The sequence below is a fragment of the Mustela nivalis genome, assembly GCF_964662115.1.
Source record: "Mustela nivalis genome assembly, chromosome: 4".
In the NCBI taxonomy this organism is placed as follows: domain Eukaryota; kingdom Metazoa; phylum Chordata; class Mammalia; order Carnivora; family Mustelidae; genus Mustela; species Mustela nivalis.
The window spans coordinates 37,681,679-37,702,351 of NC_139023.1; the positions used below are offsets into that span (position 1 = coordinate 37,681,679).

At 35.5% G+C, this 20,673-nt stretch overlaps 1 protein-coding gene across 3 annotated transcripts in view; it reads right to left on the reverse strand.

The window, feature by feature from the left end:
* The window catches only part of DTHD1 (death domain containing 1), an 80,394-nt gene that overhangs the window by 41,181 nt on the left and 18,540 nt on the right, over positions 1–20,673 (reverse strand). For all 3 annotated transcript variants that reach the window (XM_082728954.1, XM_082728953.1, XM_082728955.1), the window contains 5 exons: positions 18,619–18,946; positions 15,843–16,022; positions 14,308–14,552; positions 2,469–2,633; positions 452–741 (listed from right to left, as the gene is read on the reverse strand). In XM_082728954.1, coding sequence (XP_082585080.1) covers positions 452–741; positions 2,469–2,633; positions 14,308–14,552; positions 15,843–16,022; positions 18,619–18,946 — 1,208 coding nt within the window. The remainder of the gene's footprint in view (positions 1–451; positions 742–2,468; positions 2,634–14,307; positions 14,553–15,842; positions 16,023–18,618; positions 18,947–20,673) is intronic.

Below are 20,673 nucleotides of genomic sequence, written 5' to 3' on the forward strand. Positions count from 1 at the left end.
AGGAAGAGTTTAGTTATTATTTTAAGTAAATTAAGAGATAACTGTAAGGTTTTAATGATGGGGCAATAAAGTATGATTTATAGTTCTAAACGGTTATTATTGTTCCTGTGTGGGATTAGATTTCACATGACTAATAGTGGAAGCAGAGGAGTATTTAGGAGGTAACTGCCCTGTTGTGTGAGAGAGATGATTCTAGCTTGGACTCAGTAATCCTGGAGAAGACTATTCCTAGAAGAAAGTCACTTAGAGTCTGTCTATAAGGATCATTCATCCCTTCGTAAGAGAAGAGGCTGGAAAGGAAGAAAGAAATAAGTGTTTTCCTCTTCCCACTTTTTAAAAGCCTCTTCTCACTTTTCTGGAAGTGTCCTTAGTCCTACAAGTTTAACAAACTCTTTCTGAAGTTTGCAGCTGTTAGCCCATAGAGGGTACAACAAGGTGTCTTTATACTTACTTGAAGCAAAGATATTTCCAGTAAATCTTAAAAGAAGCTGGTCTCCTTCTTTTACTTGGAAGGGACGCGATGGCTCCAGGGGACCACTGAACGCTTCCAAACGCAAGCCCCGAAGCACCTGGCTTAAATCTTTAGAGGGCACCACAAGGATAACTACTCTCCGGGGGTTGTCTTTCTGGTGGCACAGTACAGCACAAGCAGTGGTGCTGAGCATGGCTTCCTCTAGAGCTTTCACAAAAGAAACCAAATGGCTGTTTTCCACATTGGAAGAAAGATGAAGCACAACAAACCTGTATGGGAGCAAAGAGGCATGACATAAGGACCACCTGCCACGTCAAAGATATACTCATAACAAATAACACCCAAGGAAAGAGCCAATCCCATTCAACATTCTTCGAAATCAGGCATGCTGAAAACCCAAAAGTTAGATTTGTGAATGACGTTAACGCAACTCTTGGCAGCCCGGGAATGTTGAAACCAAACCAAATTCTAAACAGATGTTTATAGATGAAGCAATTGCCCAGTCTCAGATCAGCTCTAAATATGGCAGCATATTCTAAATTATATTTTATCTGGCATTACCAAAGAGCATTACTTCAAACTATAGAAGAGAAAGATAATAAAGATCATCCATTTACTACCAATGGGACAAAGAATACAGGTCACAATTAAGTGGGGATTCAACATTTTATCTGTGTCTCTGTGTGGTAAGGATGGTTATGAATGGACCCTGATGTGCACTGAATTTTATCCCCTCTACCTAAATTCATATGTTGGAGGCCTAACCCCCAGTACCTTAGAATGTGACTTTATTTGGAGGTAGGGTCTTGACAGAGGTAATCAAGCTAACGTGAGGTCAGTGGATATATCCTAACCCAATATGACTGGGGTTATAAAAAGGGGAAATCTGGACATAAAAATATGCATACACAGGGAACGCCATGTGAACATGACAATGGCCATCTAAAAGTCAAGGGAAAAAGGCCTGGAACAGATCCTTCCTCATAGTCCTCAGAAGGAAGGAAACTTGCTAACAACTTGATCTTGGACTTCTAGCCTCTAGAATGATGAGCCAATACATTCCTGTTGTCAAAGCCACCTAGTTTGTGGGACTGTTTTAGGGCAGCCTGGCAGACTAATAAATACGCCTTTCTCTGAGCTGGATCACTGCCCTTTCACACATTTCCCCCGACTTTTCTCCAGAGAATTACCCTACAGGAGCCCCCTCAGCCAGAACATCCCTGCACCCACAGACAAGGACTGACCGATGCAGGGGTATAAAGCCATCTTTCTCGGTCCTCATGTTCTAGAGCTTCCCTGAGGTATCAGGCTGAGATAAAACTTCTACTGAAACCAGAGGTTTTCCGATCTTACTCCTTTGCCCTACTTATTTCTTTCATTGCCTTACAAGATTCATCTAAGAGTTCTCCCTCAATAAATCAATAAATTCTCATCTTAGACTTCATTTCTGACCCAAGACAATTGTAGATGTAAGATCTTCCATTTTAAAATAAAAGCTGTCTTTAGCCATAGGATTGCCTTCTCTTTACGAGTGTCTGCTCCTCACGAGCTTGAAAAGTGTCTAAAACCCTTTTCATAATGAACTGTCTAGAAAGCATGGAAATGAGAAAGCAAAATGAGGACACAGAAATAACGAATTCAGTTTACATATACACAGTTATGAGATGAGCATAGTAGGAACAGCAAATTACTGTCTTTATGGAATTTCATAAATAAAGGTGCTATTTTAAAATTATTTGGGAGTTAAAAGAAACCTTAAACAATAGGTCTAAGTTATGAGGGCTTTCCAAAAGCACTTATGAAACTCTCATGAATGAAATTATAGACAGCGTATTCGTATCAATCCCGGCCGACGTTTGAAGCACACTCTAAAGAACTATTGGTACGCTTATTTGAAGAATAAAAAATTGAATCCTATAGTTCCATTTCTATAAATATCAATTGTAAGTCATCAGGATATAGTATCATCAACTTTTAGTGATTACCATTGTATTACCTCTCTAAATGTTCACACAGTTCAAATGCTACCAAGCCACTCTGTATGTTTCTCACCACCACATCATCCAGACCAAACCAATCACCGTCTCGGCTTCTGAATCCCAGTAGTTTCAAAGGTTCACAGGCATTGTTCCCAGGTTTTCTTAGCGAAGCGCTTTTTGTCCTATATAATGGTAACAGAAGAAAGCTGGTAAAATTTGCGTGGCATAAATCTTATTTAAGGCATTCATTCTTTCATTAAGCGAATAATTCAATGACAATACATTGCGGAATTCTATGGGCCAGTAATTATGCCAGGCACCAGGAATACAAAGATAAGAAATATACAGCCCTTGCTTTGCAGAAGCTAACAGGATTACTGTATTATCCAAACACAGGACAAGGTGATCAGTGTGGTAATTAAGGGAATGTGCAGGATGGCTTAGAGCAGAAGGAAAGGCTCAGGGAAGCTTGCAAAGTGGAAAGGTTAATATTTGTGATAAGCTTTTGAGAACGAGAAGTATTTTACTGACAAGAGTTAAGGGAAAACCCCAAAACATGAATAAACTTGCTGGTAAGTACAAATGCCTTAGGAGAGCCAAGATTAGTAGAGGTGCCTGATAGGGGAGATCACAGACTTGGGAGCAAGAGTTTCTACTTTCAAATCCTGGGTAAATCTGCATCTTATTAATTATCCAATCATGGACAAGATATTTGTTCTTTCTGTATCACCGTTTCCTTATTCATAGTATGGGGAGCAACATCAGTATCTACATCATGGAATGAAATCAGTATTTGTAAAGCACTTATAATTATACTAAGCATTAATGCCATTAATATTCTCATCGTAAAAAAAAAATTCTCATCCTACTTCCTACAGCAGACATAGAAATTAGCTTTCTTGTATAGTGCTCCTTCCTTTTTAACCTACTCCACTCAGATCCCCTAAAAGGGGCAGTTGTATGTATCATGTGCTACCTTCCATCAGCCAGAGCTGGACTGACTCACAGTAGACCAATTTTAAGCACTGAAAAATATTTTATCCTTTTTCTTCGGAATTTGTCTAAGAGGCTCAGAGATTATAACTTGTCTTTTAGCTGCACTGCCCTGGATTATGAAAATAATAAGCACAGAGATTAGTAAGAAGGGAAAAATAGAGGAGATGTTAAAAGAGAAAAGGAGAAAAATCACAATGAAAGAATTCATGTAGTCCTAGAGATGGAATTCATGTAGTCCTAGAGATGTCCTTACAATAAACCTTTCTTTTCCTGAATTCACTTAAATGGGTTTATATTACTCACTGAGGAAGAAGTCCTCCATACTGACCATGTTGGAGTGGAGAAAATGGTCTAATGATGCTACTACTCACGAGGGTTTCAGAACCATTTTTGCTAGCTACTTAGAATGAAGCCCCATTCCCCCATCTTTATTTGTGAATAGAATTAGTTATGGTGGGGGGTGTCTGGTGACTCAGCTGGTTAAGCATCTGCCTTCAGCTCAGGTCATGATCCGAGAGTCCCAGGATCGAGCCCTGCATGAGTTTCCCTGCTCAGAGGGGAGTCTGCTTCTCCCTCCGTCCCTACTCTGCTTTCATGCTCTCTCTCTCTCTCACTCTCTCTCAAATAAATAAATAAAACCTTAAAAAAAAAGAATTAGTTATGGCTTTAAATCTACCTTAGTGTTACAAGTTGAGCTGTCTTATGACATAAATGAGGAACTTAATCCTATTTAAAATGTCCACTCTGAAAACTTTAGACTCTTCTGATTCCTTCAGGGAATCGACTAGTTTAAAATAAGGGAGATAGTGAAGAAATAGCATTTAGTTTTGGGGTTTTGTTTTAAAACTACAAATACAGTGAATTTTGTAATCTTTTGAAGTTAATAATTTATTAACACAGGAAGATACACTCAAAGTGAATCCAAAACTTTGACCATTTAGTAGAAACTGGCTTAAAAAATGTATTATTGATTTCTTCTTCTTATGACAATTCTTACTTTTTTTTCTATCAATGCCTTAAATTTTTGTGGGGACTTATAGATTCCTCGCTGTAGTGTAAATGGTGCTACTCCAGGGTCAAGGTGGATATAAAACCTGAGCTAAATAGTGCATTTGGCATTCATTAATACATTTGGCAAAAAATACAATTTTCCCTCATTCTGATCATATGATAGGACTGCCCTTCCTTTTTTAAAATTATTTTAAAATTTAAATTCAATTAATTAACATATAATTGTTTATTCATTTCAGGGATGCTAGGCTGTGATTCGTCAGTCTTATGTAATACCCAGTGCCCATTACAACACACACTCTCCCCAATGTCCAACTCCCAGTTACCCCAACCCTCCACCCCACAGCCCTCCAGCCACCCTCAGTTTGTCTACCTCTCTGATTTTGTCCTGTTTCATTTTTTTCCTCTCTTCCCCTATAATCCTCTGCCTTATTTCTCCAGTTCCAGATATCAGTGACCTCATATGATAATTGTCTTTCTCTGATTGACTTATTTCACTTAGCATAATACACTGTAGTTCCATCCATGTTGTTGCATATGACAAGATTTCATTTTTGAGGGCTGTATAATATTCCATTTTATATGTCTCTATCTCTCTCTCTCTCTCCCTCTCTCTCTCTCTATATATATATAGATAGATACAGATAGATATAGATATCTAGATATCTAGATCTATATAGATATATCTATATATAGATATATATCTATCTATATATTTATACATATATATCTCACATCTTCTTTATCCATTCATCTGTAAAAGGACATCTGGATTCTTTCCATGGTTTGGCTACTTAGACATTGTTGCTATAAACACTGGGGTGCAGATGGCCCTTCGGATCACTACATTTGTATCTTTCGGGTAAATATCCAGTAGTGCAATTGCTGGATCATAGTGTAATTGTATTTTCAACTTTTTGAGGACCCTCCATACCATTTTCCAGAGTGAACTGCACTTCCTGTCCCCTGTGGTTGAGTGGGGCCATATGATTGATTGTGGTTAATGAACGGTGAATGCCACTTGGAGACCAAGCATTTAATTACTCATGTGAATCTATCCAAAGCTTTTTCTTCTGCTACTTGACAGCAGCCAGAAAGTGGCTGCCTTTCAGCCAGAGTCCTAGAGTAAGGATAACCAAGGAGCAGCCTGCCTTTGATGACAACACAGCATGTGTGAGATATAAAGATTATAACCAGCCCTTGGGAATTCAGGCTTTTGTTAATATGCCATAACTTAACCTAGCCTGCACTGTATAGTGCATCATCCTTCTGGTCCCAGTGATCTGCTCAGGGATGGGTTTGTAATTGATTTAGAGTAAGAATAATTCTCAGGGCATTTATGCATATCCATGGGGAAGCTTCACCATTTCCACTGGACATGCAGGTATCAAGATGTAGCTATCGCCAGCATGAGGAACAAGAGAATGTCAGAGAATGGAATTGGCACAGAGAAAGGAAGAAAGAGAAGAGAGAGACTAGGTAATTTCTGGTTTAAGAGGAAATGTAAAGATAAACATATCCCCAGACTTTATTTACATGAACCAAAGAATTTCTTTCTCAAAATTTTGAGCTTCCTTTTCTGACACTTAAAATAAAAATTTAAAAACCCTTAATGATATAAAGATCAAAATTAGATTTCATTTTTTCCAGCTTTATTGAGATGTAACTGACATATTGTAGAAGGTGTACAATGTGGTGATTTAATACATGTATATGTTGTAAAATGATTATTATAGTAAAGCTAGTAAACACATCCATCACTTCAAATTCAGACTTTAATGTGATAATGCATATACCTCATCTTGAAATTAAATGATTTGGCAGCATCCTTGCTTATCCCAGCTGTTCCTGACAACTCTGCAAACAAACCCTTCCTTATCTATATGCTATTAGCAAACTTCCATATCTAGTATTGCCTAATAGCGAAGAGCACCTGCTCACACTCCACGAGACATTCTGATGTATTAAGAGATCCTTAAAACAGAATCAAACTTTATTAAATCAATTTATTTATTCAAGAATAGTTGACCTTGCTATTTCTTAAGGACTTTTTCTGTTTCAAAATTTCAGGCATTAAGGGAATTTTAATTGGCCTATTTATGTTCAAGTGTTCAATTATAATTAACAGAGACATAGAAAAACATGAAAAATCCCATTATCTTCACATAGATGGAAAGAACAATTTCCAGAATTTGTAATACAATTCCCCAAAAAATAAAGTGTCTGGATAGACAAAGCAGCAGATGTGCACTCCAGACTGCCCTTTTCAGGTCTAACAGTGCCCCCAATACATTGCTCTGAGATACATGCCACAAAATTAAAAGATACTCAGAAGATTTTTCCCAAGATAAAAAAAAAAGTTCTGTTCCAAAGCTCCACAAATAGAAATAGACATTGCTGGGAACTTTTCAAGGATAGTTTCTTTTTTTTTTTAATCCTTTTTTTCTATAGCAGTTTTAGGCTTACAGCAAAATTGAGAGGAAGGTACAGAGATTCTCTATCTATCTCCTACCCCCGCATATGCATACCTAATATACTATCACTATCCCCCAACAAAGCAGCACCTTTGTTATAATTCATGGACTTACACTTTACACAGCATAATCATCCAAAGTCCATAGTCTAATTCAGGGTTCACTTTTTGTATTGTATATTCTATAGGTTTGAACAAATATAGAATGACATGTACCCATCATCATATTATGCAGAGTATTTTCACCTCCCTAAGAATCTTCTGGACTCTGCCTATTTGTCCTTCTTTCACTCCAGCCTCTGACAATGCTGATCTTTTTACTGTCTCCATGGTTTTGCCTTTTCCAAAACCTCATACAGTATGTATCATGTAGACTTTTCAGACTGACTTCTTTCACTTAGTAATATACATTTAAAATTCCTCCACGTCTTTTTTGGCTTCATAGCTCATTTCTTTTTGGTACTGAGTAATTTTCTATTGTGGATGTTATTTATCCATTCACCCACTGAAGGACATCTTGGTTGCTTCTTTGACAATTATGAATAAATAAATTATGAATAAATTATGCAGGTGTTTGTGTGACATGTTTTCAACTCTTCTGGATAAATAGCAAGAAGTGCTTAGGAGAAGAATATGTTTAGTTTTGTAAGAAACCAATAGTTTTCCAGTTGTACTATTTTGAATTCCCACCAGCAATGAATAAGAATCCCTGCTGCTCTACATCCTCACCAGTATTTAAGGTTGTCAGTATTCTGGATTTTGGCCATCCATTAAGATGTGTATTGATGTATCATTTTTTGCTTTAATTTGCATCTCAGTGATGACATACATAAAGCATCTGTTCAGATTATTTGACAACTATCTATCTTCTTTGATGAGGTATTTCTTAAGGTCTTCGGACCCTTTTTTAATTAGGTTTTTTGCTTCTTATTGTTTAGTTTTAAGGTTCTTTGTATATTCTGGAAAACACTCTTTTATCAGATGTGTCTTTTAAAAATATGTTTTCCCAATCTGTGACTCATTTTATTTTCTTGATATTCTTTCCCAGAGCAGAAATTTTTAATTTCATGAAGTCCAGCATATGAATTATTTCTGTCAGGAATCATGCCTTTGGTGTTGTTATCTAAAAGTCATCACCATACCCAAGGTCATCTAAGTCTTCACTTACGTTATCTTCTAGGAGTTTTATAGTTTTGCATTTTACATTTATGTCTATAATTATTTTTTTTAAGATTTTATTTATTTATTTGACAGAGAGAAATCACAAGTAGATGGAGAGGCAGGCAGAGAGAGGGAAGCAGGCTCCCTGCTGAGCAGAGAGCCCGATGTGGGACTCGATCCCAGGACCCTGAGATCATGACCTGAGCCGAAGGCAGCGGATTAACCCACTGAGCCACCCAGGTGCCCTTATGTCTATAATTATTGTTATTATGTCTATAATCCATGATGGGTTAATTTTTGTGAATAGTGTAAGGTTTGTGTCTAGATTCAATGTTTTTTGCACGTGGACCTCTACTTGTTCTAGCACTGTTTCTTCAGAAGACTGTCTTCTCCATTGCATTGTCTTTTTCCTTTGTCAAATATGAGTTAACTATATATATATATGTGAATCTATTTCTGGGCTCTCTGTTGGGTTCTGTTGATCTATTCACCTATTCTTTCCCCAGTACCACACTGTGTTGATTACTACAGTTATAAGGTAAGTCTCAAAATCAGGTAGTGCTCCTCTTCCAACTCTGTTCTTCTCCTGTGTCAGCTATTCTGGGGAATCATCTCTTTTTGATTTCTTAAGTTACATGGTAGTTTTACCGACTGGTCTATTTTATTCTCATGTGATATGACATATCTATTTCACAAATATTCTCATATATGACTCTCGTATATGTTACATTTGAACAAGATCATCTTAAAACCAACAACATTCTGCAGAAATAGCATTTTTCATGAAGAAAAATGTTTTCCCATTTGATTCTATAACATGTTTTTAATATAATATGGAATAAACTTTTATTGAATAAGTTAATGTCACCTTTTATTATTGTCAAGATAACTTTTCTGGTTCATAATTCGATGGCTTTTTCCCAGAAATCTTTCAGACATAAAGGAATGTGGTGTAATAAAGACATTTAATTTTTTTATTTAGATTATGTTTGGGCCTCAACTAGATTTTATCTTTTTAACTTTATGAGGTATGGAGTGCTTCATTGTGTTCCTATTTCCACAGAAAATGTTCACCTATTTTCACCCTTTGATGAAAGAATGTTAAACAAACAGCTGGTATAGGGTTTCATTTTATTGTTGTTGTTGTTGTTTTAAGATTTTATTTATTTATTTGGCAGAGAGACAATGAGACAGAATACAAGCAGGGGGAGTGGGAGAAGGAGAATCAGCCTTCCCTGCTGAGCAGAGAGCCCAATGCAGGGCTCAATCCCAGGACCCTGAGATCATGACCTTAGCCAAAGACAGACACTTAATGACTGAGCCACCCAGCTGACCCCCATTTTATTGTTTTCTGCTCCACTGGATAGAGAAAATGCATCTACCATATCTAGCGCTAATAACAACAGAGCCTATTATAAAATACTAATTTAACATTGTTTAAAAAAAGAAGGATTACTAATACTATTTACATTTCCACAAATTTATTCATTAATTTATTTAACTCATACAACATTTATTGAGCACCTACTATGTTGTACTTGTGCTGAGTGATGCTAAATGGAAAAGAGAATTTAATAATACTATGGTATGATATAGGATATGCAGAAAGAATGGGACTGACACAAAGAGAGAAAAAATCAGTCCCTCTTGGAGATTTTAGAATGTCTTGACACGTAAGGAAAGAGTTGAACTACCACTTACAGAATAAATCAGAGTTCTTCATGTAAACATAGATAGAAAAAGGATTTTCTAGTAGAAAGTGTATATATACTGTAGCAAAGAAACAGAGAAAAAAAGAGAAATCTGCACTTTGGCCAATAGAGTTGATGACAAATGGTTATCTTCCTGCTACATAGAAATGCTGGACAAAAACTCTCTCTTTCTTAAACACACAGACACACAGAGAGCAACTCAAAAGCCAGAAAGGAAATCCCTTAGGTCTGGAAATTAATAAAATCTCAAAAAAACTAGGAGCACTGGTGGTTCAGTAGGTTAAGCGGCTGCCTTTGTCTCAAGTTACAATCTCCAAGTCCTGGGATAGAGCCCCAGAGGGCTCCCTGCTCAGCAGCGAGTCTGCTTCTCCATTTCCCTCTGCCACTCCCCAACCCCCCAACTCATGCTCACTCTCTCTCCCTCAAATAAATAAATAAGATATTTTTTAAAAGAATCTCAAAAAGCTAGAATTCTCTTCTCTCCCTAGGGAACATGAGCAATTGATTCTACGGATACTTCCACAGTCATCAGTCTCCTCCATACACACATGCTGCCCCACCAACCATGCACTCACACCAGGTGTGGGGGCTGGAGCTGAACATATTATCAGGCAGGTTATATGCAGCTCCTAGCTATTAGCTGGAACTAACTAAGTCATCAACCTGGAATCCCAAAAGGACAGCAGTGGCCATGAAATGAGAAACAACAAAAACAACCAAACTCTCTTAGAACATGGGCTCAAGAAATCAACAAACACGCAAAGCAGCTCTGGGCAGGAGGGAAGGGGAGAAGAAAAGCTGATCTGACGAAAAATCATAATCAATACTTGGAAATAGAACATTATAGACAATGTTCTGGATTATACCATGCTAATAGATAATAGCAAACATGTTAATAGGTAGGTGATAGAATAATCTGAATGAAACCATAAAATGAGTGTGTTTACAATGATTAAGGAGATAAAGAAAGAAATGGAAAGCTTAATGAAAAACACAGCATCGTGGAAAAAATGATTTTTAAAATAAAGCAATAGCCTTTTAAAAATGAGTATTACAATGAGTGAGATGAATGGTTGAAACAGCTGATTTAAAAATAGTAAAATATTTTAAAAATGATAAAATACATGACAAATCTAAGGAAATCACCTCAAATATAGCATAGATGGTATTAAAAGTATTAGAGATTTGTATAAGATGAACAATAGTATAGATTATGTTTAACCCATTTATATCTATTTAATGTAACTGCTTATTTTATTTAATCATCTTTTTCCTTTAATATCCCCATGCTGTTTTCTTGTTTGTTTGGGTTTTTTGGGTTATCCTTTGCCATATCGACTTTTCCTTTCTGCATTTTGCTTTTATGAATGAGACTGAGGCAAGACTAATGTTATTCTTTTTTACTTAATCTGTTTCTGCTAAATGGGTTGTTACAGAATTGTTTCCTTTAAACGTACATTTCCATTTCCCAAGTCATGCCTATGTAAGCATTGTTACTTTTTTTCTTTTTCATAATTGTGTCTAGTAATCAATCAGCACTTTCTAACTCAAGGCTTTAATCAACATCAAGAAATGAAATTCAACTATGCCTTTGATTATTGCATCTTTTATGGTTGTTTTGGTTGTTCCTTTGATGGAAACCATAATTATTAGGTGACATCACTTCAAATGATTCCTTATCATACCTGGGTTTCTTTTCATCTCTGCTTGTTATCTTTCTATCTCATCCTGTGTCCTCATCTTGCTCTGGTGTATCCTGATGGCCTTCTGCCTCTCAGAAATTTTGCTTACTGGATACTACTGTTTCCAAAATAGATTCCCATAATACTCTCCAGGGAACTGGGATTCTCATTATTCCAGTTACTGTGAAATGTCAAGACGATGTTCTCCTTCCCTATTTCTATAATTTGATTTTTGTGGTTTTGTTCTGTTTTTGGAATCTTTTTGATTGGTATTAAGTTTTTTTCTCCCCCTTAAGAAACCATGTAGGGCTTTTTTCCTTAATCTTGAATAAATATTCATCCACACACTTCCATTTTGGCAACCACTTGAATCTCTTTAAGAGATTTAGATCTGGAGAGCAGATCCATGTGCATAATTTAGAAATCAATTTTCAGTGTCTAATCATTTCTACTGACTATCATTTATCTGGATTACCACGTGTCATCTTTTCCTACCTGGGATAACTGGATTTTAAGTGTTTTGAATCAATTAAGTGTATGAAAATGTGCCACCGTCTGCATGATTTCTACTAGGGCTCTTATTGTCTCTATTCTTATCCCTATACTTAGGGGAATTTCAGTTTTGACAATGAAAAATGCTGTCTCTAATTTCTCTCCGCATTCTACTCTGTCATTTCTGAGGGATGTGGAAGTATAGCAAAAGGGGAGCAAAAGAACACTGATGTAATCAGTTCCCAAAGATGATTGTCTCTGTATTACAGAGATAAATTTATATTTCTCAAACTATGGGAATAGACAACCAAGGACAGACAAATTATTTTTCTATCATCTTTCTTACAAAAGGAGAGGTTTTGTTTGATGATGGAAAATATGTATCAGTCACAAATTATTTTTTATAAATCCTTTGCCATCCATCCTCTACATACAGTAGAAATACCAGATTCTAGCAACAGGTTACTGGTAAAATCCATTTTAAGAATTAAGTTCTTGTCTTTACGAATATATATATACGTATTTCAGGAAATGTCTAAAAGACAATGTCTTAATCTATTAGCCTGTACATTTTAAATTGGAAGCTCCAGGTTACTTTACTTTACCATGATACACAGGAATGTGGATTAACTAAACTACAACTGTATGTATGTGTGTATATATATATATATATATATATATATACACACACACATATATATGCATATATAGAGAATATAAATATAATAATTATATTTATTACATGAATTATTAAATATTATATTTATTATATAATAATTATTATATTCATATATAAATATATATATTTCTCAAGTAGGAAAAGTACGTATCACTGGATCACATATATATTTTTATGCCCTCTCTCACTGATCTAACATGAGGGAAAGTTTAATTTCTTCTCCCAGCCATAACCTGATGTTTTACTATTGCCAGTACCCTAAATTGTAAACATGGTGGGAAAGGACAAATAATCCTCTTCTTAATTTCCAGCCTTGCAGCCTCAAACTAAATAAATGATAGCTACTCAGAGTCATGAGTAGATCTAGAGATATGTGGGTGCATCCAAGATTGCACCACTTGGTAGATACAGAGACTTGTACAAGTTCTTACGCATACTGAGTTTCAATCTTCTCTCTAATAAAATGAAAATAAGATGGTGGGTAGATTGGATAAGAAGATATACACAGGAATCCTGGCACACAGAAGCTTCTTAATGAATAGTAGTTAGCATTTCAATTAAGTGTCTGAAGTTGTTTCTCCCTCTTCCAGTTTTTCAGAGGAAAACAAAACCCTTTTCCTTCAGAACTGAAGAGTAGGAAATTCCCTTCTACATTTTTCATTAGGAAAAGAAAATAAGTATTAAATGAAAGGATAAGGGGACGCCTGGGTGGCTCAGTTGGTTGGACGACTGCCTTCAGCTCAGGTCATGATCCCGGAGTTCCAGGATCAAGTCCGCCTCGGGCTCCCAGCTCCATGGGGAGTCCGCTTCTCTCTCTGACCTCCTCCTTGCTCATGCTCTCTCTCACTGTCTCTCTCTCAAATAAATAAATAAAATCTTAAAAAAAATAAAAATAAAAATAAAAAAATAAATGAAAGGATAAGAATTAGGATCAGGATTATTCTGTGTGTAGCCTATTTGTTGATAACCTGTCCTTTGAATTTATTTCTGGCTAGTAACTCAATATGCGTATTTTTCTTATCAGTGGGGATTTTAATTAAAAAATTAGGAAAGAATCTACCTATATGGCAAAACAGACTCAAATTTAATTTGCTTTGGAAAGGTTCAGGTTAATTCTTTTCTGACATTTACAGAACACTCTTAAATATAGAAATTAAAACCACTATACCACATCTTTATAATCAACCATATCATAACTTCTTTGAAAGCAAGATTTAATTTTACTTCTTCTGTATCAGCCTTATCACATAGCACACATTTGGGCATGTTACAGCTAAAACTATTACCTTTTATGAATCCACAGTATTTTATTTCTATATTAAAATGTTTCATAATATTTTTTTCAAAATTTTTATGTATTTTTTTATTTGACCAAAAGAGATCACAAGTAGGCAGAGAGGCAGGCAGTTGGGGGTGGGGGGGAAGCAGGTTCCCTGCTGAGCAGAGTCAGATGCGGAGATGGAACCCAGGACCCCGAGATCACCACCCAAGCTGGAGGCAGAGGCTTAACCCACTGAGCCACCCAGGCACCTCAAAATGTTTCATAATATTTTAATACTGATATTTAAATATGTGACATAAAATTACATTTTTCAATTATTTACATTTCTTTGTTTATCATCAAGTCAGAGATAGTAAGATTTAACTCACCGGTTGAGGTATAAAGGTATGATCCTATTGGTCGTGGCACTAGCTGTTCTTTTAAGATCTATCTCAGACCCAAGGGTCTTTTTATCAGGGTGTGGAGCACAAGGTAGGAATACAGTGACTGGCTTCTGGAAAGGATGTATTGATGGGTGCTTAACATGGATCAGAGGGCTTGTGGATACTACCGGGTAAGAAGTATCTTGCTGTGTTTTTAGATACGCCACCAAGGATGGGTCAACTGGCTGAACCTATACAAAATAATACATATATTCATATATTTTAATAACAAAAGATGCAAAGTATCCATACATTACTAAACCAATTTTCTGAAAATTTGATAGAACCTAGTTTTATATACTTCCTTGTGCAGTGTTGATAGAATCAACACTGCATTAATTTATAAAAAACACAGCATTTGGTCCCCTTTTTACAAAGTCTTTCTGAAATCTAGGTTCCCTGTCCTATGTTATAAATAACTGAGAAACACTCTTAATTGTAGGCAACAAAATGACCTAGAAAACAAAATAGACATTTTACATAATTTCTAATTAGAACTGTTGTTAGATCAAGTGATCTTCAGAAACTAGAAAAACAAGACTATATTTATTTGTTTCCTCTCACATAAGAATGGCTAATAAAAATAGCTAGCATGATTCTAAAATTTCAAGTTTATGGAAAATATCTACGAGTAAATTGCTCATCATATGGTTTTTTCCTTACTTTTTCTTTCTTGCAAACCACTTACAATAACTGGGAGAAACAGGCAAGCAAGGGGGAAGAGTCAGGCTGTAAGAACAAGAAATACAGAGAAAGTGTATCTTCTAAAATGGGCAACCACGTTCCATTACATCTTGTGTATACCTTGCAAATAGTGTTTGTATATTTTAAATCCTCATTTCAAAAAAGGGTTGTTTTATAATTAAGTATAATGAAATATTCAGAATTATAAATATTTTCATTGATTAGCCTCCTGTTTGTCATCCTCTCAGATGCAAATCTTGACTCATAAATGTCCCAATGTCTGGCATCAGTTTTATCATAGATACTCAACATATATTTTTGTCAATAAATAACATGAAGGAGACACACAAACACTCACGTAGCTAAGAAAGTTTTCAAATACAGCAGGGATTTATTTCAGAATGAGATTCGCTATGCTCTAAATTATCACTTTATCACTAATAACACTGTATATTAGGTCATTGGAAGTAAGAGAAGAATTCATTTACTGGTATAATAAAAAGCTGTATCTTCTTTATCCTTTTTGGATCATGTTTACTGACCCACAAAATCTATGAAAAGAAACTGACCAGTTTTGTTTTGTTTTTTAAGATTTTATTTACTTATTTGGCAGAGATCACAAGAAGGCAGAGAGGCAGGTAGAGAGAGAGAGAGGAGGAAGCAGGCTCCCCGCTGAGCAGAGAGACTGATTCGGGGCTTGATTCCAGAACCCTGAGATCCTGTCCTGAGACAAAGGCAGAGGCTTAACCCACTGAGCCACCCAGGCACCCCGAAACTGACCAGTTTTTAATATTTACCTTTAATTGTACCAGCACTGGTGAGCTGAAAACTCCTGGAGGATAATTTAAGGACACTCGGGAATCCATGCTTGGCTTAAGAGTAAGGCCTTTCTTTGTTACGGTGAAGGACTCTTTCTTTAAACAGGACACAACAGAAAAGATACCCAACTTGTACACTTTCACTTCAGCACAGGTCCCCTGTATGGATTGAGAACATGAAAGTACCTTAACACAGCACAGTTCTGGGAGTATCTGCTGTACATACTCTATCTGCTATCCCTGTAATCTCCCACAGTTGGGAAAGATTACATTAACTCCGAAGGGTGGTCATCTCATGAGATGAAGCAGAGGTAGATATTAGTTTCTCAAATTTGAACTACATGACAGAAAAGAGAGAATTAAATATATTTTTAAAATTTAAATTAAATCCCCCCCAAAATGTATAGTGAATGGACAATCACAAGTAGTGTTTTCACAAATATTAACTATTTTTGGAATCCTCTCTTCATTTATCAGAATAAACTTTAAATATTGGTCCTTATCTAGAAAATTGAACACTGTTTTAGGGAATCCCAAACGTCATCATTTGGGTAGTTTATGCAAAAGCTAGAGCACCTGTTCTGTCAGCAAATTCTTCCTTCTGACAATTCACAGTCTCTTAGTAAATTCATTTTCTCTGTTTCTCTCCATGCAGTGGAACAAATGACTGAAAATAGATATTGGTGTTTCATTTTTACATCGTGACATTTAAATTTGTAATGCATCTATGCAGGCACATATTCAAGCTTTTTTATCACACAGAAAAGGAACTGAGTACATAAAGGAAAACAAAATTATCTACTCATATACTCACCAAAGCTTAAAAATGAAGAGGAAGATTTAAAAGTCATTTGGTCTATTCATGTCTCCCCAAACACCAGCCTGGCTCCGCCCCAGCCTGGCTCCGCCCCAGCCTGAGTGGATAATCATGCAGACACACACACACACACAGACACACACACACACACACACACACACACACACACACACACACATTTCAGGGACAGTCACAATGGAGCAATGGAGAATAATCTGTCATTTGAAAACTAAGGAAGACATTTCACAATATCACTTCATGAATCCGTCCTTGGGAAAATTCAGGGTGTGATGAATGTAATTGATTGGCTGAAGGGAAAATGGTGAGAGGTAAGAAAAAAAGTCTTCCCGGAACTGATAGTGGGTTGTGCATTCAGAGCCTACTTGGCAGATGCTGGGAACCGGAAGTGTTTTTAAGCAGGGGAGTGTCAGGAACAGAATTCTGATGATGGTTTGTTTATCTGACTCCAGAATTAGAATTCTTAAATGTCCTAGGAACCACACAAAATTTTGGAAGCAATCCAGAGTTTAAAAATTTTTGAGCTAAAAATAGGGATAACTACCATTAGAAAACTATAAAAAGTATATGCTTTTATATTTTCCAGTAGACAATGGTCCTCTTATTTTGTTTTCCTTCTTGCTCTTATGATCCATTTACAAAATATCTTGCTGTCCATTTTGTGAAAGTCCCAGGCACCGTCAACCATTTTTGCTTTTATAATGACAGTCACACAGACTGCTTAAGATTAAAAAGCCACAGTCAAGGGCAATGCAGACCAGACTATTAGACATACAGTCTTCCTGGACTAAATATAAAATATGCTAGTGACATGAATTGGAATAAATAATTAGAACAGGATTCACTTTCATATTCTACTCTATAACCTTGTTTGTAACTCAGAAAAGACAAAAATCAGAAGAAGAAGAGATATATTATAAGGCATTTCTTATTTAGTGGAATTTTAAATATTTATTCCTTGCCCTTTTTTTCAAATAATAACAATTTTCATAAAGCTAAAAGGTCAAATATTCTGTTTAAAAATAAATTCAGTGGTCCACAGAAGAATCTTTAACCTTAGTTCCCATCAACTCTATGCTGAGTTTAATAACTTATATAGCCTGTCTTCAAAACATACGAATTTGTGACCATAGAGAAACTCAGAGTTACTATAATAAGTTGACCGTGAAAAATGGTAATTTATTAACTACTAACACGTGTTTATAGGCTTCCTTTTATCTCTATATGTGCATTTATTCATTTAATCCCTATGACCCTATCAGGTGGAACTAATATTGTATTCATTTTTCAGATAAAGATATTAAGTCATGGAAAGGTTACATAATATACCCACACCAACATAGCACGGAAGTACAGGAACCAGATTTCAAACCCAGCTTATCTTCCTCCACAACCCACATCCTAACTACCACATATACTGTCTTCTGTGTATAAACAAAACACAATTTATAGACTTAAAAACTATTTCAAGGAACACACACACACAATTGTTCATCTTTTTTTTTTTAACATATTTTCCCAACTCATGAATGATAAAAAATAAAGCTAGTGTTATCTGGGGATTCCAACATTCTTAAATTTAAACAGAGAGTCCATCACATTTAAATGTTAGTCTATTGGTAGTCTAAGACATGAAGCTAATTAAGCCATGATTTTGATTTTGTTTCCCAGGTGAAAACACAACAGTTGCTGGGTCCTAGACCCAAGTTCTTCATTCTTAAGTTTGGCTGAAGATTTCTGCTCTTTGACCATAAAGATAAAAAGATAGCAAAAAGTTTGTGGACTCACTGGTGTTAATCTAATTAACCCTTCCATTTTTTACCAATGGGATAATTATAGATACACACAATTTGGTAGTCCGAGTAATATTTAGTAAAGGAGTCGAAGAGCAAATGTAGATGTAGCCAAGGATTTACCAACCTTATAACTTCCTCTCATTCCTTCCAGTGAATTTGGGGTTAGGTAACTTGATTGAAGGTTTATGTCAGACATTTTCACCATGATGTCTCTGTAATTTCCCCTGTAACGTGCAGTAAATGGAATTGCAATGCATATTGGAAATGGAATTTTTTTTTCCATATCTGAACATTCAACAGCGATGACATTACTGACCAACTCTTCACTATCGCTCACTATTAAAGAACTCATGCTGTTAACTATCCGGCATTCTAGATGTTGTAGAATATATGATGGTGCCGTAATGTAACAAGACACTTGGGGGCTGGTATTACTCAGCATATCAAAATACCTGCAGGAAAAAAAACAATTTTTCCAATTACTTATGTATTATATGGCTAAATGCCATAAGAAACTCTTAATTGTAGAGAACAAACAGGTTAATGGAGAGAGGTGAGCAGGGGATGGGCTTAAATGGGAGATGGGTGTTAAGAAGGGCACTTGTGATGAGCACTGAGTGTTTTAAGTAACTGATGAGTCACTAAATTCTAGTCCTGAGTCACTAAATTCTAGTCCTGAAACCAATATTACCCTATATGTTAACTAACTATAATTTGAATTAAAAATTTTTAAAAATTGAAATAAAATATAAAACAAATATATAAATAAGTTCAAGCTCTAGAGCCACATTGTCTTCCTGTGAATCCCAACTTTTCCACTTACTGACTGTGCAACCTTTAGCAAGGTACTCAGACTCTCTGTGCCTTAGTTTATTCGACTGCAAAATTATAATAAAACAATACCTGTCTCATAAGAAGGCTGTGAGAATTAAATAAACTAGTATATGTTAAGTAATTAAAAAGCTATGCTTAAAACATAGTAGGTATTATATATATGAACTATTATTACTATTGACATTACTATTATTATTTAAGTGGTTGATTTCTCCATTGTGTTCATTTTACAATATGAATCTGAAGATTGTTAATGCTTCTTGAAAAACCAAGTACTAATACCTGAATCATTAACTGAATTTTGAGGAAAGGGGATAAATACATATCTGGTATTGGAATTATCCAAATGCATTATATCAAATGATGTTTATTATGTTTTTTAGAAAACCCAAGAAAGGTACAAAAGTACTGTGAACATATCATTAACTATTAAAATTAGAAGCAAAATATTTACAATCCTTGAAGAATTGATCCAAAAGTTTATTTTGACCATTTTTTGTACTCTTGCTTTTTATAACCATCACCTTTGCCAGAGGTTTTAGGGTCTTAAACATTTGATTGAAATTTGAGATCAGTCATTGTTTGACTTTATACATCAATAATTATTATGAAAATAGCCAATATTTTAGCTATCTCTATGGACCAGGTTTTAGGTTATGCATTATTTCTTTTTTTTTAAATTTTGTTATTTTTCAGTAATCTCTCTTTCTGACATGGTGCTCAAACTTGCAACCCCCAGATTACGGTTTGCATGCTCTACTGAGAGAGTCAGTCAGGTGCCACCACATTATTTCATTTAACCCTCACTAGGGAGTCAGACAGGTACTTTTTTACACCTTTTACAGATAGGGAAACTAGGCTTAGAAAATTTCACTTGTTGAAAATTACACTGATGGCAGATCTATAGAATCAATAATTGAATCCACCTATATTTAGCACAAAAGCCCAAACTCTGATAAAATATCCTCAAATCATTCCAAACCACTGGCTTCTTTATTCATTACAAACTGAAATTAATACCTAATTCAGAATAGTCTGAAGAAGGAATGAGATAAAATATTTAAACTTCTTATAATAGGGGGTTAGCATAAATTTCATGCTCAATAAATTACATCTCTATATTAAAATTACCAGCTTGAGTTTCTCCTCTTCTTTCTACTTTTCATTTCTTGTCAGTGAAATGGCTAAAATATTGGCAATATCAATGAGAAGATCAATACAAAATAGCATGCTAATACCCACTTGTAGTATAATCAGGTTTTAACTATTTTTCAATTCTTAGTGAACTGAATTTTATAATGCCCTCTAACATAGATATTTTTTAAAAAACGTTGAAATTGCAGAG